The sequence below is a fragment of the Halictus rubicundus genome, chromosome 7 (assembly GCF_050948215.1).
Source record: "Halictus rubicundus isolate RS-2024b chromosome 7, iyHalRubi1_principal, whole genome shotgun sequence".
Classification (NCBI taxonomy): domain Eukaryota; kingdom Metazoa; phylum Arthropoda; class Insecta; order Hymenoptera; family Halictidae; genus Halictus; species Halictus rubicundus.
Window position 1 is genome coordinate 12773266 of NC_135155.1, and position 22399 is coordinate 12795664.

A 22399-nucleotide genomic window follows, 5' to 3' on the forward strand; every position below is an offset into this window, starting at 1 on the left:
TAAGTTGGACAACTACGTACGTAATCGTTGATGCATGTTTCATGCCTTTGATTTCCAATTTTAGCCAGGGTTTTCATAACCTCATGAAACATGCGTATAGAAACGTGTTATTTCTGTTCGTCCCGGATTTATCCGGGACATGGAATTCAATTCGTAAGAAATGATTGTAAGGTAAGCATTTTATACGGGATAATTTATATATCATAGCTTATGAACGATTTACGTTTAAAGTATTACAATTCTATTATATGTGACGATTTTTAGGTTATGTGTATGTAAATTGTTTAATAATACAAACTTCATATGTATTTTATAATGTCAATAATAAATATCGTATAACAACATAAATTTATGTTTGCATTTTGTAATGTTCAATTTTTTTTAAAATAGATCTTCAAATTTTGTCGCTCGAAATGTCATGCTGCCTTCAAAAAGAAGAAAAATCCAAGGAAAGTCAAATGGACCAAGGCGTACAGGAAAACAGTTGGCAAGGAATTGGCAGTGGATCCATCCTTTGAATTTGAAAGAAGGAGGAATATTCCTATCAAATATAACAGGGAATTATGGAGTAAGACAGTGGAAGCAATGAAGAAAGTAGAAACAATCAGACAGAGAAGACAGAATCTACACATAATGCAACGGTTACGTAAAGGACGCGAATTAGAACGAGAGAGAGACGTGAAAGAAGTTCAGCGTGATTTATCTCTTATAAGGTCTCCTGCTGCTGGTCTCAAGGAAAGGAAGAAATTAGAAGAAACTGCAGAACAAGACATAAGGATGGAAGAATCTAACGACGAACAAGAGCCCCAGGAGTTAGAAGTAAATTAATTTAGATTATTATGACACATTGATGGAAGCATTTGATCGAAATCAATACATGTTTGTTTGCAGTATGTGTCTCTCGATATTTTGTTTCTTACAGATTATGATTTCTATGAAATTATATTTCTATAGTAGGGGGGTATGACACTGTTTGTATTAAAAACTTGTAAATATAACTTACATAATATTCAATGAAATTAAATTGATTATATTTTTACCTTCTAAACATCTATATGAGTATATTTTATTGAGAATTCCTTATACTTTGTTTCTAACACTTGCATCTAATATGATCTAGAGGCAATAAATTCACATAACGCTATAAATGTAACGTTGGGCGTGACATTAAAATGGTATGGGCCCTCTGAGCCCTAGACAGATAGGCCAATAAGATGTACGATCTGTATAGATTTTCAGATTATGACGTAACAGAAAAATACTTTGGGTGAAATACTAATACTAAAATAATATATTCTAATTCATACTAATGGGTAGACTGTTGACTATTGGATGCTAATTCAAGCTAACAAGGACTATCGCATGAATAAAAGGCGGAGACACCGAAACTCCGGGCGTGAGCAAACCGAGCGAGCACTCTTATACTATCATTTCCTCTCAGGTATATATTATGGATTCAATTCTAATAACAGATGACAGAGGGTGCTGACGGCTCAGGAGAGCTCTTGGCTTAGTGCTTGCTCATTGGTGTTTGATGCCTGGTGGGGGAACTATACTGTTTCGTACTATCGAATATGCCGAGTGATAGCTGGTGTATTTAGTAGTGTGTTTCACGCTGTGAACGGAGGATATAGGCGGCATTTTATTATTGCGCGATTGGCGGTTGTCGGCACGTTGTTATTCGTTACAATAGTTGTCCACCCCACTCCAATCACTCGATGCTCATAACATTTGTGAAGTCGGAGTGGGGTGGACAGGTATTCTGACTGCTGGTATAGGTGTCGGTCTTAAATTTTCTAATTCTTTGAATACGATTCACACGACTTTCCTGAGAGATTCGACACTGCGAGGAGAGAGGTGAGTGTAACGATGGAAATTCCTTGTCATCCGTTCGAAGCATACAAACTTCCTGCTGTTCCCATAGAAACGTTTTGTTGCCTGCGCTTGCGAAAATTTGACAAGTGTTGTTCAGTTAAATCATCACAGTCTCTCTTGTATCTTCTTAAGTGTTATTACCATGACAAGTTAAGACAAATAAACTTAACCAGGTATCGTTAGTATTACTTAAGAGCGTTTATTGTAGATTTCTTATTTGCTCAGTTGTAGTCGATGAAAATGATTTCTTTTGTAATTCTTATTGCACTTATTCGCATATGACAGAATAAAACTGGTCCCCACTCATTTTAGACGTTTGACATTTGTATAACTTGCACCCGGGCGGATTAGCCGGGTTCGTTTTCGTGTGGCAGGTGTTACGTTAGTTATCGCATATGTTTATTGTAAGAACACTATTGGGGTAGATCAGTAACTTTGCAGGAAAGAATTCAATGACAGAATACGATAAATTTCTTAGTAGTTGTAATAAAAAATGAAATAAATTTATACAGTAAACGAACCAGATCGATATGATTTTGATTCTGTCTTTTATTGTTGCTTTTCAGAAATTTAGAAAAGGGTTGGGGGTTTTATTTGTTATTCGCATTGTATCTTTCTTAGTTCGTATTATTTAAGTAACAATGTGCTTGATTGATAAATTACCTATTTTTTATTTCACTTGAAATGTATATATTTGTTACTACCTGTTTAAATGTGTAAGCGATAGAAAGGTTGAAACTTTTTACAAATTATTTACGAAATTTTGGGAAACACTTTCTTTGGAAAAGAACGTATTGCCCTAAAAAGGTTAAATTAGATATATGTATAATTAAGTGAGATCTATAAATATTAAATCATAAGCCTGTCTGTGCGAAAGACAGAAGTCTCAAATGTACATTTCTCTTCTTATAATATCTATGTACGTGTTGACTTGGTCCAGTGTCCATTTGGCGTAGTTTGAATATCGATTTGCATTGAGAGCAAATAATTTACCATAACAACTGTTGCTTTTAATTTTGTATTGTTACACGAAATAAACAAATATCTTAAAACTAATTCGTTTGTAAACTATTTATTTCTCGAATGAGGTTTTTAAATTTTGATCAAGTAGTTATATTCTTACTCTCGTTTTAAACAAAACGGTTTTATAAACCTGTTCTATAAATGGTTGTGCAGCAATAAAAAAAAACTAACGATCTATGAGTGAAAATAAGGTACATGTTTACGAAGTAAGCAAATGAGTCATGTAATTTTTGCGGAAACAGTCAAATTATTGCTACAAGGCGAAAAAAAATATAACTTAATAAGTTCGTATTGAATATACGGGGTGTCTCAATAATGTTGTACTTCCTTGAAAGGGGTGATTCCTCAGGTTATTTGAAGTGGCTTTTTCCGTAGCTTCGTTAAGTAGTTATTAACGAAAAACATGGACCAATCAGAGGGCGGGCAATAGCGGACCGATTCCCGCTGGATAACAGGTCCCGGTGAGCATGGCGTTGGCATTGGTCGAGTCGAAATCCGTCCGCTGTAGCCGCGTTCTGATTGGTCCGTGTTTTTCGTCAATAACTCCTTAACAATGCCGAGGAGAACATTTTCGCAAAGGAGAAAGTTACTTCAAACGTCCTTAGGAATCACCCCTTTCAAGGAAGAATAACATTTTTGGGGCACCCTGTATACCAACGATTAAAAAATTTGATCGGTCGTAATGAAATGAGAATATTGAATAGAGACATATTATTTAATTCATACGTTTGGGTCCAGAAAATTATGCATGTACTTTGGAGTGAACTTTTTAAAAACTGTTTCAGAAACGACTGATTAAAACTTACACATCACCATACAGATTGATGACCTCAACTTATAGTATCACATGTACTATGTTGAAATTGGTTGAAAGTGTGCAAAATCGAAAAATTATAAGATATAAGGGTGTAAAATAATAAAATAATGAATAAAATAATGAAACTATTGTTAACATATTATCTGCATGAACAATTACCTTTGCAGATTCAAGTTAATGTGCTTTTAACAGTTCAAGCAGTCATTCGCGTTCTTTCTTTCATTAAAAGAGTCGAGTTCGTTACTCGCGGAACGTTGTCCCTGATTTATATGCTGTAACGCTATTTTTGCAACATTATACTGCAAAACAGCCTCCGCGTCTAATCAAATTATTGAAAAGTATTATAAACTTTTAAATGGAGCCTATTTAACTATGCGTTCAATGTTATCACTGTTATCAGTGAATTGCGGATCCTTATGAATTAGCAGCATATGCAAACTTACAAGAATACAAAAAAATGGAGAATATTTTTATTTTATTTTTGTCACAATAAATCTTTCAGTCAATGAAAGAAATATATCCCCTATGTTAGATGTCATGAAATTAAGTACGAAAATAGAAATTTGCGTGAATATCCACAGTTTCGTTGTCGGGTTTAGTATGAATAGTGTACGTACGAGATGAAAACCTAAACATCATCGGAATGATGCATCGGAAAAGAATGTTTCACTTTAAATGGAATAGTACTGCAATATTCGCTATAGTACAGGGATATCCGCTTAATTCAGAATCTGCGCACGTGAGGAAAGCGCGACAAGCAAGTTCACGACACGTATTGTATATGTCCATTTACTACGTTCGTGCAACGTCATCTCTTTCACGCGTGCCTGGTCTCGGAGGTAAGGTTCATTGGCGAGGCTCGAGCGGAATTTTTCAATACCGATCTAATCCGCGTTACAATTCTATTTATTGTTCGGATTTTTGTCGGTCGACGGAATCGTTTCCAGTCGATCGGCCACATTCCCTTTACGTAATTGGGGATCCTAATAAAAATTTGATTTTCGCTAGTGAGCGGCGCTCGCGGCCGTTGCATTGTTGTCTTTGAGCGTTGCTCGCGTGCGTCATCGAGTTCGATCCACCTCGGGTTACGGTCGTTGGACAGTGACAAAGGATACGCCGTGTCACAGAACTTGCCGAATACCAACCGAAGATTATATGTATATTGTTATTAACGCTTTAATTACGAGTGATTGCCTAAGGATCCTACTTGAACAATTTGTTCGTTTCCAACAAGTTATCTCGAGTAATATCGTCGAAACCCTTTACCGATATATGTACACGATTTCGCTCGAATATTCGACGAATCTGAAAAGCTATAATCCAATATTAATTGGCACCTTCGTGTGTAGCCTTGTTACCATTTATGCTTGTTCTCGCCCGTAAGGCTTCCGGATAAAGCGGATAATCCTGTATCGGTGTGTTCTGAATTATTTAAAAAAAAAAAAAGACACTCAACGCGATCCACGAGGAGCAAACACACACGATTCGCGATGAGTTTTGATACGAGGAGGGATTTATTTTTTTCCAGCGTTTTTGAGACGTCTATACAACGGGCCAGGCATAGGGCCAGGAATTTTCTTTCTGTGAGTAAACGTGGGTGCATACTGCTTCCTCGATCAGCAAATATTTTTGATACTGTTTACGGAGAGGTTACGGTGCATAACATACTAAAATCTTCTTCGTTTTTACCCTATGGCTAAACTTAATACCTTTCTACAGAATTCTTCTCTTTCTTTTGCTTCTAACGGTAATAGGGTGGTCGGTGGTAAGACATATTCAATATATTACATGGTTTGGTGGTTAGGCTCGGGTTGATTAACCTAGCTTTTAGTTTTTGAGATAGTGGAGAGCTGAATAGCGGTGTTTCTAGATGATGTAAGATTTAACAGTACTCCACTCAATTTTTTCCTTTTCGATCGATTCACGCCCAAAAGATTGCATTGTTCCAGCACGCAGGTTTCTCTTCCTTGCGCCACAGAACTCCCCCGATATTTCGGTCAGTATCGATTGTACTGAATGTGAAACTGTACATATGTATAATGTACATATACAGGGTCCTCCATCTGAAGCATCTCGATGCGCATTCTGGCACCGCGTCCGTGGAACTCTTTCCTTGAATTAAGCCAGGGGTCAAAAAGAATTATTTCAATTGGTTCCATCACGGAGGTGAAACTTTCTCAGCGAACGTTCTCGTATCATAAGTTCCGATGAGAACAGATAAAAACAAGTTGTCCAAAGCAAAAGTTTCGGTTCGAATGGAACCTACAAAATACACGTAACAGCAAACAGGTAACAGAACTTGCAAAATATCTCTGCAGTAGTTTTACGTAATAAAGCGACAGCCTTGTTATGCACGAAGAGACCAGAGCGTATTGGGAGAAGTACAAACAAAAAATTGTGCAGTGTAGCGAAAGTATGACATAATTTGTAGCAGGTTCAGGCCAACTCCCATAACTTGAACCGCACCTCGAAATAGGAAAAGTTGTAATAAAATTTTAAGATCAATTTAAAATTTTTTCTAAAAAAGCTATTGCTCAAATGTAAAGAAACTTTCTTCGCATTTCTTCTGCTTCTATAGATATGTACATCCTTAAACTACCAAGAAAACATTTTTTTCAATTCGTTCGTGTGTTTATTCATCAGCCGACCATTGTTTGCGTGACTTGTAGCATCAGTCATAGTCACGCGAATGTAAAAAAAGAGAAGAAAAATTAATAACCTTTTTAAAGTTAGAGAATTTACCCTAATTTACCTGCACTTCATAAAAATAGAAAGACGCGTTTAAAATTTTTAAGCTTGGAGATTCGAATTCAGTCGCGGCCTGTGATCTTGTTATTCGTTTTGGTTTGTGCAACAAATCGATTTTTCGAATCTGTTACACGAAAATAGAGTTGGCATTTCTACGACCGCTTTGAATCTTTCATATATGTACCGATCGCGATACCATATGGTCTCGCTAGTCCCGAGGGTGTACATCGCGCGGAAATTATGTTGGTTACCGTGTACATTGCGGTTGAAATTCTTCCATGATCAGTCGTTCTCTCAGCATAATTAAATTCTAGTCGATCTCTTAATTTAGGTCGATGTCTAGAAATAAATACATAAACTAACGCAAGAACATATCAGACCACAAATGAAACACACATTTGCATGCGACACATTTGTAAATGTTTAAAACAGATTGCAAGTTCAGCTAGACCTCCAAGCTGATTCAATTAGGAAGAAGGAACGGTTGTTTCTTGCCGATTCTCGACGATAGCTATCTGAAAATTTAGGCTTTCTTAGAACTAGAAATGGTTCGGGCACACCGAGTTCGAGCAGTCCGTGATTGTCGTGCACGAAAGAGGATTCCTACGTGTAAGAAATTGAAAAGTTCCTAAACATTCGATTCGGCACCGTATATTCGAATGGAGCGAATCGGGCCAATGCCATTTATCGTCCCACATCGCGGAATCATGGTATACCGCTACCTTTCACCGTTGATTTCATGTGTTTAAGGTTGAATTCCTTGCTAAGGTTCTACCTCTCACCTGTATCGTTTCGATCACTTGCACGCCGCGGTGCGATAGTTATCGTTCACCACTTTCAACGAAATTGTCTCCTCGAGTTTTCGATTCGATGTTGTCGAACTTGAAATTGTCGGGGAAAAAAGTACAAACGACACTCCGATGGGATTCGATCTTCACAGGCTGCGTACCTTTAATAAATTAACAAAAATAGTATAGAATACTCTCCCAAAATTTTATTCGGAAATTATATACAGGAGAGTGATAAAAACAGATACTTATAGGCCTCATAGTACTCACCGAGAGGAGTGAAAAATGTGTAATCAACATAGGTCCTAAAAGCAATCCTCTTCCTGTAAAATCAACTTTTGTTATTCGTTACTGTTCCACATCATAATTGGTTCGCAACTCATTCAAAGTATACACTTCGTAGACATGACTGAAGATTTGTACTACGACTTTTGCTTATTACCTTGTGCTTGCGTGTACTTCTTGTGTTTGTAACCTTGAACTAATACTTCCAACTTCTCTGTGTCGCAAGCAAAAATAGTGTCGAAATAATATGATCATGACATGGCGCGCTAGTAAATAATAAAAGTTGATTCTACAGAGGAAAGGATTGCTTTTGGGATCTATGTTGATTAGACATTTTTTACTCCTCTCGGTGGGTACTTAGGAGGCCTATAAATATCGGATTTTTTTTTAATCACCATGTATACCAGACTATTGCACACCTTGAGAAATCCGGCACGATCCAGAAACGGGGTTTCAAAGTGCTTGACTTGATCGCACTCGAAGCATGTCTATTGTGTGCATTTTAAAAAAATGTATCTAGCACCAGCAAGTTCAGGTGCAAGGAAACAGGATCGTAAGTGAACGGTTCCTTTGAAGTCCTCTCGTCCCGATTCCCGCGTACTTTTCTGCTTCGAATACGAGACAACAATACGTAGCACGTTCCAAACGTGTGTACGCAGAACGTTTGTTGAGAATTTTCAGCTCGTTATTTTCCGAAATAAGATAGACGTTCACAGCGCGCTCTTTTGTCGGTATATCTTCAATTTTGAACGTCAATGCCATGCTCCACTGGTCAGTACAGATAATCGAGGATCAAGTTTGTGTTACGTTTGGTTGTTATTCCTGTCAGAAAAGTGTGGCACGAACGTGTTGGCAAAAGTTTCAGAAAAAAATCCATTAGAAACAAGAATCTCATTCTGCCTTCATGCCGCCACGACAGTACCCTGTCAGGCTCGCTTATATCTCTGGGTCAAAATGAACCCAATTCCCGCTGTCGGAGGGTTAAATGGTTTAAGCTAAGCTTGCATTTCATTTATGCATTAACTAACATACCAACTCACGAACAAACTGCATATTTCTGTAAATAGAACTGGTGACATGATAATAATCAGTGTCGTCAGATGAGGGGAGGGAACACGAATTGAGGGGAAAAAGTTACTCTCTCTCTCTCTCTCTCTCTCTCTGCCAGTATCGGATTAGTCACGTGACATTGTGACACATACACGACAGTGACGATACGCGTTACGTCACCAAGCCGCGGCGGAAGCGTGGGGAGTAGCGCGTCGGTAGGGGAAATTAGAATGGGGAAACAAGTCTTGATCTGGCGACACTGGTAATAATGTTACCTTTTCACTGATAAAGCTATACCCACACTGAAGCAACATCGAGCGATGTTCTGTCGCCTTCTTCTTTCATTCGCTCGAAGCGACGACTTTTTCAAGAATGCAAGGTCAACTAAACGTTGCTCGTTGTTGCTTCATTGTGGACATAGCTTAAGATTGAATTGTTGTTAACGTTAATATTTTCTAACGTTCAGAGTGTGCTGGGACAAAGTTGGCGCATCTATATGGGGCAATGCGTGTCGTGTAAGTCGGGCGCCGTCATCGCAACCGGTCATCACGCGTCGCTCACTGGCCGCATCATGGAGAAGCCTGGCAAGGTAAATTTACAAATAGTAATAATACCCCTAATAATACCTACAACCCATGTGCACAACGTTCAGGAAGTTGGGACGTCCTTAGCAAGTCGCATAAGCAGGGATTGAAAAAGTTATGCAACCTTTTGATTGGTTCAGTTCCGGAAATGAACCGTAGAACTTATTTGATAAACGTCTTTGTGTTATAAGTTCCCACGGGAATGGATGATCATTTCTGAAAACTAGTAGTTTTAGTAAAACTTCCGAACTGAATTGAAGTCACTCTTTTGTACGTTTTACACTTGTCCTACCCGCTAACTCCCGATTGCTTCGGCCACAATAAACAAGGTCGGTCACGCTTCGAGCCATGTGTTTAGCCGTGTGCTCGGACTTGCGGAAAATGTATGCGTCTTATGACATGTATATTTCGGCGCAACGAAAATAAGAAAATACCGAGAACAACTGAACCATGGGTCTGACTCGTGTTGTTTACGTTTGTGCCGGATGAAGTACTACGAGCCATGCTCGTGTTGTTTACGTTTCGTCCGAACGAGGTGCCACTGGTTGTGGAAAGAGGTAGAGGTGGAAAAGCAGGGTATTAAAAATCACGAAACTGTCGAAGCGTCCAAAGGTCCTGTTTGCCCAGAAGCTATTAAGTTACAAATTGGTGTAACGAATTGATACATGCAAATCTGTAGGTACAGTAAACGGAGAAGTTGTATATGATTAGTCTACCGCGTCGATGCATTGAAATGCATGAACCTCGGAAAGCTGGTGTTAGAAGAATAATGAATGGCCTTAAAGAGAAATACGAAATCACTGGGTATTATTCGATTCAGTGCAATCGAGATGGACGTTGTAGAGTCGGCATAATGCATCGATCGGTTCTATGTAGATGGAGGCGCTGCACCGCAAACAGAAATCAGTGATTTCAAATCACTGATTCACGCGACATCAAGCGCCTCTTCAATTTTCTCGTACTACAATGATTACTGCACGGGAATGAGTGTGAATGAATCGGCGAAAGCGAGGGAATTTTCCAAGCAAAATAGAATGAACGATTGTAGACGCTGGCGGCTGGTTGTGTAGAAATCGCAATACATTTTGCAGTTAAATTGAGAAAGCCGATGCAATCTTCGATGCCTCGGCTCCTCTAATACCGAACATTGCACGTGATTAAGGATTAAACTGTTCGCGGATTTCGGCGTATAGTTGCCGAAACATCTACAGCAGTTTGGTCATGCGCTAACATAGCGTGAAACTTCCTAACGTGAGAAATTACGGATTCCGAATATTCGGGGAGTTCTGGAACTTTGGGTGCATAGTAACACATCTGTAACGAAAACCTATATTTTCTCCATTCTATAGTGCATGTTAAGAGGAAAACAGCCCCTGCAATCCTCATACATTGAAATATAATACAAATAAAATATTTTATATTGTATTTTTAAGTTTGTATATTATTTTTTCGAATATAAAAATGTTTAGTGTTATATAATATACCTACAAAAAGGTAAAGAGGCATCGAAAAAATCGATTTTGATTTTTTTAAACGGCGATGCAATTTATAAAAAATTCTGAACAAAATTGAGAACAATGGTTTCAACAATATCTCACTACTGAATCTTTTCGTTGAATTGTTTTCCAATTTTTTGAACGTGTTCGCGTAATCCAAAAAATCTGAAAAAACATACACATTAACAATCACGATGAGACGGAAAATAAAAGTAAAATTCTGTACTCAGTTTCTCGACAGTGTTTAAACTCTTTGATATGCACCGATAGTTCAATATTAGATTCGCTTTAAAAACCGTAATTTTTTACAAGGATTAGCTATACACATTATTAATATTTACGGAACATTGATTTCTCTGTGGTCAACGACTTTCAGCTATGAGGAAGAAAATGTAAGAACCGAGGACGTGAACAAGATTTATTGCTAACTATAAAACAGTTCTAGTTATATACAGAATATCGAGAACCCCTCTCACTATTACATCTTTGATCGTTTGCAAGCTAACAATAAGTATCTATTCGTGAACAGGTATTATAAACCGTACGCGCATGTTGCAATATTACTGTATTGTGTATTATTCGACGTAGTCGTATGCTATGTCTTCTAACGTTCCCTACGGGAAAATTGTACGTTGATAGTCCCGGTCAATGACCTTAAATGACTTCGTATTACGAGTTGTTGTAGAGTGCACATTCAAATCATCGCAGCCACTTCACCTGGCAAACAAATATCGTTGAGATAAGATGGCCGATTTCACATAATTTAACTTTTATCACGTGAATTATTTTCCTACTCCCGCAGTTTCGAAGATACACAACGGGTGACAGAAACTATTTGTATTCGCAATTGTTCGCAACTATTTCATTTGAAACGCCGTCGTTATTTACGCTTTATTTACGTTTGTCAGTAGGAAACAATTTTTTCGCAAGATCAGTCTTTCGAGACTCTAAGGTCACTGGTGTTTACGAAACAACGCAACTTTTTCTACACGGTTTTGCAGGTGTAAAATGACAAATTCATTCGTCTACATCAGAGCCTAATCCAATTTGCTCATTTAATCTCAAGTTATTTGCATTTCACTTGCACGTTTCTTTTACCTAGCCGGATCTGCTCAGCTTCTATGGTATGAGAAATCTGTGTCGAAGAAGTATTCTGCGAACACCACTACTACCAATACCACTTTCTCGTTCGAGTTGCTGAATACTCACACGTGGAGCAGAGGACACTACGGCTAGAATGCGATTTACATTTTCTTCGTGGTTCATTGTTAGAATGGCATGACGTCTCGCAACTGTCTTGAAGTTCCGAATAGAAATGCTGGAGAATTAGTGATTTTAATAATAAATAAATAAATTGAAATACATAGAAGCACAAATTTCTGCACCGGTCGATCACGTTAGGAAATAGTAGAGATAGTGCAGCATATTTGGAATATCAGTCTGTTTAACATTAGATATACCGAGCACTACCTCCGACTGATGTATATGGTTTCGCAACAATAATAAGGTTGTGCTTGTCAAGAATTCGTACAATTTTTATTATATGTGCTTAGATAGAGAAGTTCATTAAAAAATTTCTCGTGAAAATATTTTTACGATTTCAATAATTATGTAAGAGAACGTTAAAAGCGAGTTATTTTGACCCATCCCGTAGTTTTGGTGTTGAGATTCATGAAAATTGACAGCAAAAGATAGGAACAAATAAAAGCGTATAGCAGCATAGGGAAATCGATAAACTGGTATGCTTCAAACTTTTAGTAATAATGAAAAACAAAGAGTATCTGAAAATTGTGATGTAACTGAAAAATTATATAAAGCAGCGATTGTGTTGCAAGTAATTTTGGAATAGCGATATTTTTTACTTTTACTTGAAAAATGAAGGAAACAAGTATATAATGAAATTATTTTCACTTGTGACCCAACCAGGTACAAAAATCACAGCATAGAAAAAATTATCTTACGTATTCTACGTTTTAAGATATGCTTGTACTAGACGCAGGTTGTATAGCTTCCGGAGTTATAATTAACACGTTCATAGTGCACCCACATTTCGCACAAGAAACGTTGCAGCCACACTTCTCCTCTTTTCTTTTCGCTGTAATTCATGTTGCAGGAAGGACACGCAACAGCTTTCACAGCATTCATCTTCGATATTCCGAGTTAGCAACATAGCATAAAAAACGTGAAATTTTAATCCACATTTTGCAAATTAATATGCAAATGAGTAAATTAATTTGTTTAATTAATTTTTTCTTTTTATTTTTATATACACTTTAATTGCAAAATACAACCCGTCAGTTAAAAAGAAATTGAAAGAAAAAGACATGAGGTCTCTTAAATATTTAATTTGTTCTTTTAAATAGTTTCATCCTCGTCTTATATATACTTAACTCTTGTGAAACATGAGAGGACGCGAGTAATAATGAATGAAAGTGCATTTGTTTTTTTATCTGTAACATATTAAGAATGCCATACACGCATGTAGTCTAATAAACATCGAATGGGTTGTAAGTCACACGTCTTAGTGCAAATCGCTCGGCGTGCGTTTATCAGATTACATGGCAGGTGGAATATATTTCATTAGTCGAGCATCACAAATGAGTGCACTCCAATTACTTAGAAATTGCTACGCCACATTGGTTACCATTAGCGATGGGATTAAGTTCAGTATGCGCTCGCGAATTTCAAGTATATAATCTTACAATTCTTCGAGCTTTGGTGTGACAGTCTTACGTAAGTAATGGTTTACGATTTTTCTCTCTGTATGCATTACTTCCAATACATGACATAAATGTGCATAAAACCGCCTTTCGAATTTTTGGTAATTTATCTTTTTGGCAGAAATATAATATGTCGATGTAATTCTATATTTTCAAAATAGGAATGCAGTAACGTTAAAGTGTCAGAAATACAGCGGCAGATCTAGGCGTGGGCTTTATGGGTTGCAGTCCAGGGCCCCCGGCCAGTCAAAGGGTCCCCTCCGCGGTAAAAAAAAAATAAAGACAATTTAAATTAAAAACTTAAGAAAAAATAAATTATACAAAAATGTTTGGTACTTGAATTAATTTGGGTTAATTGGGTAGACCCCCAAACAGTGTTAGCCCAGGGTCCTAAAATTAACGGTCCGCCGTTGCAGAAATAGTCCACCAAAACATCCAGCAAACTGTCTTGATGTACCGTGTGTTCTAATTACAGATGTTGTGACCGTTCGCAATGTGCTTGATCCCATCACTAGTTAACCGAACAACACGCTATACACGTATCTCGGACTCTATGCACATAGCGGAAAAGCCAGTTGATTGTATGTACGAGATACCAGTCGAAGGTCGTGCGCATCAAGTTCATTGTCCTTTGAGTCCTGTAAATCACAGTAAAACTGTGTTCCGTATTTTTTTTTTTTTTTTTTAGTTTAATCAAATGCAATTAGAAAGAGGTGGGAGATGTCCACGTCAACACCGCTAGTTGCTTCAGCAAGTAACTACTGTTTGCATCGTAACGTCAAGCATATGACGTTCACGATGATGTAACTGTCGTTATTAAAGATGGCATATGGCAGATGTCGCACACGATGCAACTTGTTACTCGGAGCATTATTCTTTCTTCTGGTGCGAACGAAGATATCTAACTTGCGAACATAATAATACTCGATTATTTATTCGAGGACTCCTTGCTCACATGGCGCGCTTTTTCTGAACGCGGAAATTTGACGATGTAGCGGGATTTCCTACGGGCCCACGGTGCATGACGTGGGCCAGCTACCTGCCTAGCTTCTCGGTCCCTTCGGAAAACTCAAGGTTTATGATACCCGCACGAGCTGTTGAGGCCGCAACTAAAAAAGTCTAATGGCCAATACGTGCCATAACAAAAACTTTAAAATGTTTAAAATGTTGCTAATTGTACGTGCCGATTGCCCCGCTACAGTTCTGTTTATAGCGATTGATTTCTTTTACTAGCACAAATAACATGGATAATAATGGAGAAAATAACATATGCAAATAGAATGCGTTTATCCAGATTGAATAGAATTGGTACAGCATATTTCAGATGTACAGGTTTCTCTAAAAATGTACTTCCTTGAATGGTTTGATTCCTCAGATCATTTGAAATAACTTTTTCCTGTGGGGAAATTTTCTCCGCTGCTTTGTTAAGGAGTTATTAACGAAAAACACGAACCAATCAGGGCGCGGCAATAGCGGACGGGAACTTGTCGCCGAGCCGCGATCCGTCCGCTGTTGCCGCTTCGTGATTGCTGCGTGTTTTTTGTTAATAACTCCCGAACAAAGCCGCGGAGAACATTTTCGCAAAAGAAAACGTTACTTCGAACGACCTCAGGAATCACTCCTTTCAAGGAACACTCACATTTTGTTTATTAGCTCACAAAAGAACACTATCGTTGTTTGTCAATTGATTCATGCGCTTAGACATCGTGAAGTAATATTTTTGAAATATTACCCAATTTCGAATAACAATTTTCTTACAATGAAACGAAATTTCTTTCTATGTCTTCATCTTGTAGTAAGTAATATATTTTACCAGCTTCGATATCGCACTAATTACTGATGAAAGAGCTCAGATCAGAGTCGCCAGACTAAGACTTGTCTCCCCCTCTACTCTTCCCCTCCTACGACGCTATTCCCTTACGCTACCCCCACGGCCCGGTCACGTTTCTCGTCTCTGTCGTTGCATGTGGCACTGTGTCACATGACTAATCCAGTACTGACAGAGAGAGGATAACTTTTCCCCCTCAATTCGAGTCAATTCCTCTGATCTGACGTCACTGAGGCTCAGCTATCGCTCCAACGTAAACAAAACAAACTACACCGAGCATCGAGTCTGCAACCGGTGGGGGTAGACGGACTCTGGCGTCGCTGGCAGAGTGTTAAACAGATGAGTAATAAAAGGAGACATAAATTAGAAATTAGATTCATAACTATTAAGAATCCCGGCATTTTCCGTGCGAAAGAACTAGACCATGTATCCGTATTTTGCCAGTAGATAGTGCGAAGTAACGGAACATCTCAAAAATCGACATCATTGATCCGAATTTCCGGTGTCCCCATTGCAAATCTGATACTGCAACGACGTGCAGGTACACGCCTAATCTTGTGGAACTTGATCGAGTCGCTGCGTTCGAAACAAATTTGGGTCTCCTATATGCAGCCTCTGACTGACAGTGCGAGTTCTGTCGCGCGAAACTCGGGATTATGAGAATTTGAAAGTGAGCCAGGTGTGTCGCATCCCACCATACGTACGCCGGGTTAACAGTTAACACGTAAAACGATTCGATAAATGCATTCTAGATATAGAATTAATTAGTTTCTAATCACCAGTGAGTTAGATTTATTAAAATCTTAGGATTCATCTCGGCGGAGTCTTCACCGAGTAATCAAAAGAACTCCGAGCAATATAAACTAACCCTTTGCACTCGAAGCCATTTTAACTCTAAAACGAAATATTTCTTCCGACCTAGAATATTTCCCTTCTATATATATATATATATATATATATATATATATATATATATTTCATACTATACATACGAAAATGGTGCAATTTACTCGTACAGTACTGAAATGTTTAGTAATTTATTAGATACAAACAAATTTAATAATGTAAAAGATACTTTGAATAATGATACAGGAATTTTTAGTGGCGCCTTACAGTCGCCATTCGAGTGCTAAGGGCTAATGACTTCTCTTAAAACAGGGCTGCGGTCCGTGTTTACACGCACTGTTTTTTTTTTCTACGTTCAGCGCGGTCGAGTCGATTGCAAGAAAATAGTAGCTGTACACGACTACGTCACAGCATGGACCCGAGGATTGGGCTTCGATCGGGGCTGCTTAATTTCTTTTCTGCCGCGAGCCACACGACGCTCCCACCATTTCCCCTCTCTGCTCTCCCCACTATCGGGGGTACCCCCTTGAGATGCCAGGAAGCTCGCTCGCCGAATAATGCGCAATTATAACGTGGGCGAAGCGGTGCGGGGCAAAATGAGATACAGCTACGACTCTCCTTTCCCCTGCGACTGCCTAGCTTTTGGGAAAACACCGGCCTGTCGTACACAGTGGGGGTTTTTTGTCGAAAGATGAAGGTAGGGGAAAGTGAATCACGAAACAGCTTTAAAGTTTGAACTCCAGTTATTGAGTAAATATGAAGCATTTTTTTGGGCATGTTATGAATTTTACCTCAAGATTTTGCAGATACATTTCTATGAGATTAAACTACAAGATTCTGTAAAAATAGTTATATTTTTAACAAAAGAAAAAAAAAAAGAAAAAGAAAATTCCCCTCAATGAAATGATAGCTGTTGCCGACGCAAGTGCTGTCGGCGAACGTGTTGGCGGATTTCCGGTATTTAAAGTGTTAAGATGTCCAAGGTGTTTTCCTCGTTACACAGAAAAGGACGAGCTATGTTCATGATTCATTGTGCTCGGCTATTTTCAAGAGCCGTATGGGAATACAAGAAAGTAATTAATTGTTTACTTCATCAGCATTGCCGATTCGCTCGAGCGTGGTCGTAGCTCGTTTGCTTTCATTATATTCGCTTTCCATTGTTCTCCGTTATGCCGGTTGATTCCGTGCCCCGGGTATCCGCTAACCGGAAGCACGCTGGAAAACGCGAAACCCCCAACTTCGACACTTATGCTTGATATCCACGGCCGGGAGAAGTTTCTCTAGTTTTTGTCTGCCGTTTTTGCCTGGATTCTTTTCGTTCCCGAACTTCTTTTTGCTCGCCTTTGCTTTTCCTTCGGCGGGACGAGCCGACACCACCGTAACTAACACTTCGGACGTTTACACGGAGCTCGTTTGCGATCGTAACGAAACCTTGGAGAGATTAACTAAACATTCGACGATACGGCCTTCGCGCGAATTTCTTGTGCACCGCTTGCTCGCACCGGCGGACTTCGAGCACGGAATGAGATAATAATTACTACTCCTTTTACGCATTCACGGCCTCGGATCGCGTGCGTAATCTCTCACTTGCCATCGCCAATTTCCGTAGCTTCTTTTATACGGTGCTTGGAAAAACACATTTCAATTAAGTCGTTCGGTAAGCAATGAGGTGATTATCCTGGTCAACAAGAAATTTAATTTAAAAAAAAAAACATTTAAATTGATATGTATGGGTATTGTGACGTTAAATTTTAGTCCGAAAGTCATTCTCCTCCATTGCCCTCAGTTTTGGGGAAAAATAAGAGAAGAAAAATCAAATTTTTAAGCCTCAATAATTTCTTCCGTTTTAATCAACTATACGACTCTCCAAAATACTGTGGTGTGCTATTTTAGTAACGTTGTAAGAACTTTAAACACATTTAACACGTCCATACCGACATTTACCGTCGGTGGTAAAAACATGGTTCGTTTTATCGAGCGTCGTCTTGAACTTGTTAAAGTATGTTTAAACAGAGCGAGAAAATCGTCTGTAGCGCACCTATCTGCTTGGACATTGTTCAAAAATCGTCAATGAAAATAAGAACTCGGATTTTGTTTTCAATTGACGAAATTCGTTACCTTCGTGTTTCTGCCAACAAAATTGTTTATAGACGGACAATATGTGAACTAAAAATAATCTTTTCAATAGCAAGAATAAAAACTCTAAGATAATATTATCAATGAATAATAATTAAATATGTTCTCGACCAAAGAAACATTTAGGCTAGTTTTTTTTTTTTAAATAAGTTCAAACTCGGCCATGCCCAACAAACACTGTTAATATTGTGAAATATTAGCTATGCATACATTTGTGTTTTAATATTAAATATTAAAAGCGCGTACGTTTGTCTTTTAATATTAACTGTTAACAATGCACATATTTTTGCAAGACAAATTTTGAAATATGAATTCATTTTATATGACTGAACTTAAAGAGAATTGAAGATATGATACTGAACCAAATGTTCATTAACGAGAAAATCAAGATGAACTGAATGGCAACAATATTTTTTACACGTTTTTTAGAAATTGTTTTTAGAAGTTAACTTAGTTTATAATATATGTTTATTATTAAAAGTTTGAACAGCTTACCGGTAGGTAATGTAGGAATAATATTGCGAGCGCCTAACGGTGTACTACTACTCAATCGCTACCGCCTGTGCTGATCATGGTTGTTGCCTACTGCCAGGCGTTTCAGTAGTCAGTACCGGTCAGACACAGCCTGAACTGGAAGTAGCAATTTCACCTTAATTACAACAGTAAGCGTCCATACTTTTTGCGTTTAATATTCGATTTGAATATTTTTGAGATTGAAATTTTGGTTGAAGATTATTACGCTGAGAACTTAGATTTAGTTAGAGAAATAAGAAGAGCGCAATCGATTGACTGGTGTAGCCAAGTCAGATGCACTGTCAACTTTTAATCAGACCATGAGGTTAAGGTAATTAACCCTTTGTTAGGCGCGTGGGAGATATGTGTCACGAAGACTCACAAATACTGTTGCACCTGTCTAGTAAATAGTTGAGCGAAGTAAGTAAGCGTTGCTCTCGTAAGTACCTGTCAAGGTTACCGTCACGAGTACTTTTGTTACTTTTATTTCCATATCACGGATGCTACATAGTTCGTCGCTATATGCCCAGGAATATAGTTCTCCAGGAACCAAGGATTTATCGGAAAAGCATTACGTGGCAGCTTGAGATGTTAAAACAAAGACGATCGATAAGATAATGTCCAGAAACAATAACGACAAGATAAGATAGCAACAAGAAGCGAGGTTACTGATCTCGGATCAATAGCATTTTTTAACTTAAATTTAATTAATTTAAATTGAACATCGAAGCATCATTCAATAGCATATCAAGAGTAAAACATTTTGTACTAGGTTGCAGCTGTCTAGTTTGTTCGAGAGGGTAGTTCTGGGGAAAATAGAGTAATCGGATTTCGGTCCATTTTTCCAATAGAAAAGACTGCCGACCTTTATCGAAAATAAAAATGTTTTACGAACTATAGCAAATTAGAAATTTATTTTCCTTTCTTAAATTAATTCTACTGTTTTTGTAATTCTTTCACTCATTCTTGTCATAAGTGCATAAATTCCACAGTCTAATAATTACGTATGAAAGGTTATACGGGCCGGTAGAAATGGAAAAATTTCACTTTTGTTTGGTAACACTAATTGCGACCTCTAGATTTATGTAGAGCACAGTGGCTGGTAATATCGAACAGCGTATGGAACGTTGTGATATCTCGACAAGTAGCGAATTCAATCAAGAGTCGTATGAAATACTTGTTTGTAAACAAGATAAATACATTGAGCCGTAAGCTTCGGTTGAATGCCTAATGTTAGACGAGAAATATTGATTGCGGGCGTGCAAAAGTTTTCGATAGACAAGGTCAGCAGCTAAATTTTCCAGCGAAACTTGTTCAAACATGTTATCTTCGCATGATTTATCTTTGGAGATATCTATTCAGAAGTAGTTTACTATCTCCCATAATTATAATGCTTTTATCGAAGCGCCTATGACTATATTACATGTTTACTACTACAAATACGCTCTCATTACTGTAATAATCTTCGTTTACCCTAATCTCGAGGCATTTAAACTTGTACACATTCATCTCCTAACCCCTTTCATTATAACAACGAGTCAGACTCGTGATCAAGAATTCGAGCAGAATCTACTAAATGTGTATATCATTAATTTCCTTTAAATCGAAATAAAATTTCAGTTTGTTGTTGTCTATAGCCATCGGAAAATATATAGACGTACAATAAATACAAATATTCTTCCTCGTCGAAAAAATTGTGAACGACGTAAAAGCTCTAATCGCTTTAACCATAAAATAAATTGCAATACGTTACGAATACGTATGCGTTCCTCGCGCTGTAGCGACGCTCCCGATCGAAAGAGGCATTTCGCCATTTCTGGCAATCCGCTAAAGTCAGGCGTTCGATACCGCTTATACCGTCTATTCTAAAGCGAAAAAAATGCTGCGAACGCGTCAACGCTTCTGGCTGGCGGAGCAGCCGCCATGAAATGCAGGGTAGAACAGCCGGTCTCTTTCCCTATGAAGATACGTAAACCCTGTCAAAGCGAAATGCATGTTTCGAAGCGTACCGAAAGAGGATGCTCGACCAGACCGAGACAGATTCGTTTCGATGAATACGTTCGTACGAACGGTGTTTGCGGCATGGTTGGTCTATCAGTGTTCCGTGCGGTGAAAGTCGCTCTGAAAAATCATTCCGTGTCCTCCCCTGGTCTTTCGGAAACAGATATAGAAGGAGGAATAGTCGGGGGCGCGAGAGCGCTCGCGCGCACCTCGTGTTCACCAGTCTACGCAGCGAAGGCGAGTGCGACGGTGGCGTCGGGACGCCGCGACGGCGCAGACGGCTCGATCGATTCCACGTTTCGGTGTGCTCGACAATTCGAGAGAGGCACCGTCGAGTCTGACAAGCGGCGAGGAAGAGGGCGAGCTGGCTAGAAACGGCGAAGCGAAGTGGCTGAAACGAAGGGGCGAGAAAGAGCGAGCGATCGTGATATAGCCAAAGGGGTATAGGGGAAGAGAGACAGAGAAAGAGAGAGAGAGAGGGGGGGGGGGAATAGAGAGGGAGAAAGAGAGTCGAGGGAGTCGAGGAGAGTCGGGTTATCGGTGCGCGTGTGTCTTCCGTCGACGACGCGAACGACGGGAACGACGGGAACGTGCGAGAATCTCCAAATCGCCGAGCTGACAGATCCACGGGGAAGGTTTCCTCCGAGCCGCAACATCAGCCTCGCCCCCCGTGTCAACCAGTTAAAAATATTCGCGTGGCGCGCAGAACGGTGCAGGATGACGGCGTTGCGGACCTAGAAGAGGGAAACGTAAGCTGAGAACGAACGTCCTCTCCTCGAGCCGGGATCGATCGTGTCGAACGAACACTCTTTGTAAACGCGTTCGCTGTCCCATGACCCACATGTGGACGGCGCTCGGTCCGAAATCCATGGACCACGTTATTGGTCATGGACTGGTTTCGCTCGTTTTAGGTGCTGTTCCTCGGGACCCGAACCGACCCGATCCGACCCGACAGTGAACTTCCCCGGAGACCGACACTGACCCCATGGATGGACACCGGTGCGACGATGAGAGCGCAGTCGAGAGAGGAGTCGGTGTTGCGGTAAGGGTGCCTTGCTTCTTCTCTCCTCCGTTCGTCTCGATCTCTCGAGAATCCTCGTTGTTTTCTTTCTCGGGCCCGTCTTACCCTCTGACGTCGCTAATGTCCATCCTCGGACACGATCGGACGTCGTCGGTTGGACTAGGTTGGTGCCGTTTGTCGCGTGCTTCTTTCACTCGGAACGGCTCTAATATCGATTTACGTTCTTGAAATAGTCACGAAGGACCGGTACAGATAGACACTTCCTCGTGTGTCAAAACAGACACCGAGCTGTTCGATCGGGGGGCTGGCTTGTTTTGATCGGCTGTAACTCTGAGAGAATGGATTAGAATAGTGTCGAGAAAGCAACGAATATTGGTGTGACATGGTCTCCCGGCAATGTCAAAGGTTATCCGATAGTGACGTATACCATCCCGGGACGCGTACACGTACACCATTCGAATCGATGGTTAACACGTTCGAGCAAACTGTTGGAATCTTCCAGCTTATCGGTAGCGAGCGATTGATAAATTCGATCGCTCCGTTGCCGATGGTACAAATAATTCTCAGACAAACTCGTTTATCCGCTGCATCTGTAGGTTTTTCGTTCCGGTAGCTCAATCCACTGGGACGGTATTTCCACTGGAACGCTGTTATCCTTCATCGGAATG

General features: G+C 39.4%; 2 protein-coding genes across 11 annotated transcripts in view; both read left to right on the top strand.

The window, feature by feature from the left end:
* The first annotated feature begins 11 nt into the window (after nt 1-11).
* On the top strand, nt 12-1052 carry Rpl24-like (ribosomal protein L24-like). Its single transcript, XM_076790335.1, has 2 exons — nt 12-171; nt 391-1052. Exons 1-2 carry the CDS (start codon nt 91-93, stop codon nt 826-828), a joined length of 519 nt encoding a protein of 172 aa, XP_076646450.1. The 5' UTR covers nt 12-90; the 3' UTR covers nt 829-1052.
* Nucleotides 1053-1580: 528 nt separating this feature from the next.
* The window catches only part of LOC143355510 (uncharacterized), a 181511-nt gene continuing 160692 nt past the window's right edge, over nt 1581-22399 (top strand). For 6 of the 10 annotated variants that reach the window (XR_013082515.1, XM_076790354.1, XM_076790357.1 and 3 more), the window contains exons 1-3: nt 1582-1857; nt 5244-5298; nt 9053-9175. Coding sequence is in view for 9 of the 10 variants with exons in the window: in XM_076790354.1 (XP_076646469.1) it covers nt 9083-9175 (93 nt within the window). In the remaining variant the exon portion in view is untranslated. Of the gene's footprint in view, nt 1858-5243; nt 5299-9052; nt 9176-21216; nt 21460-21621; nt 21753-22399 lie in introns of those variants that run through there. The other 4 variants (XM_076790356.1, XM_076790355.1, XM_076790359.1 and 1 more) reach the window with 4 other exon arrangements.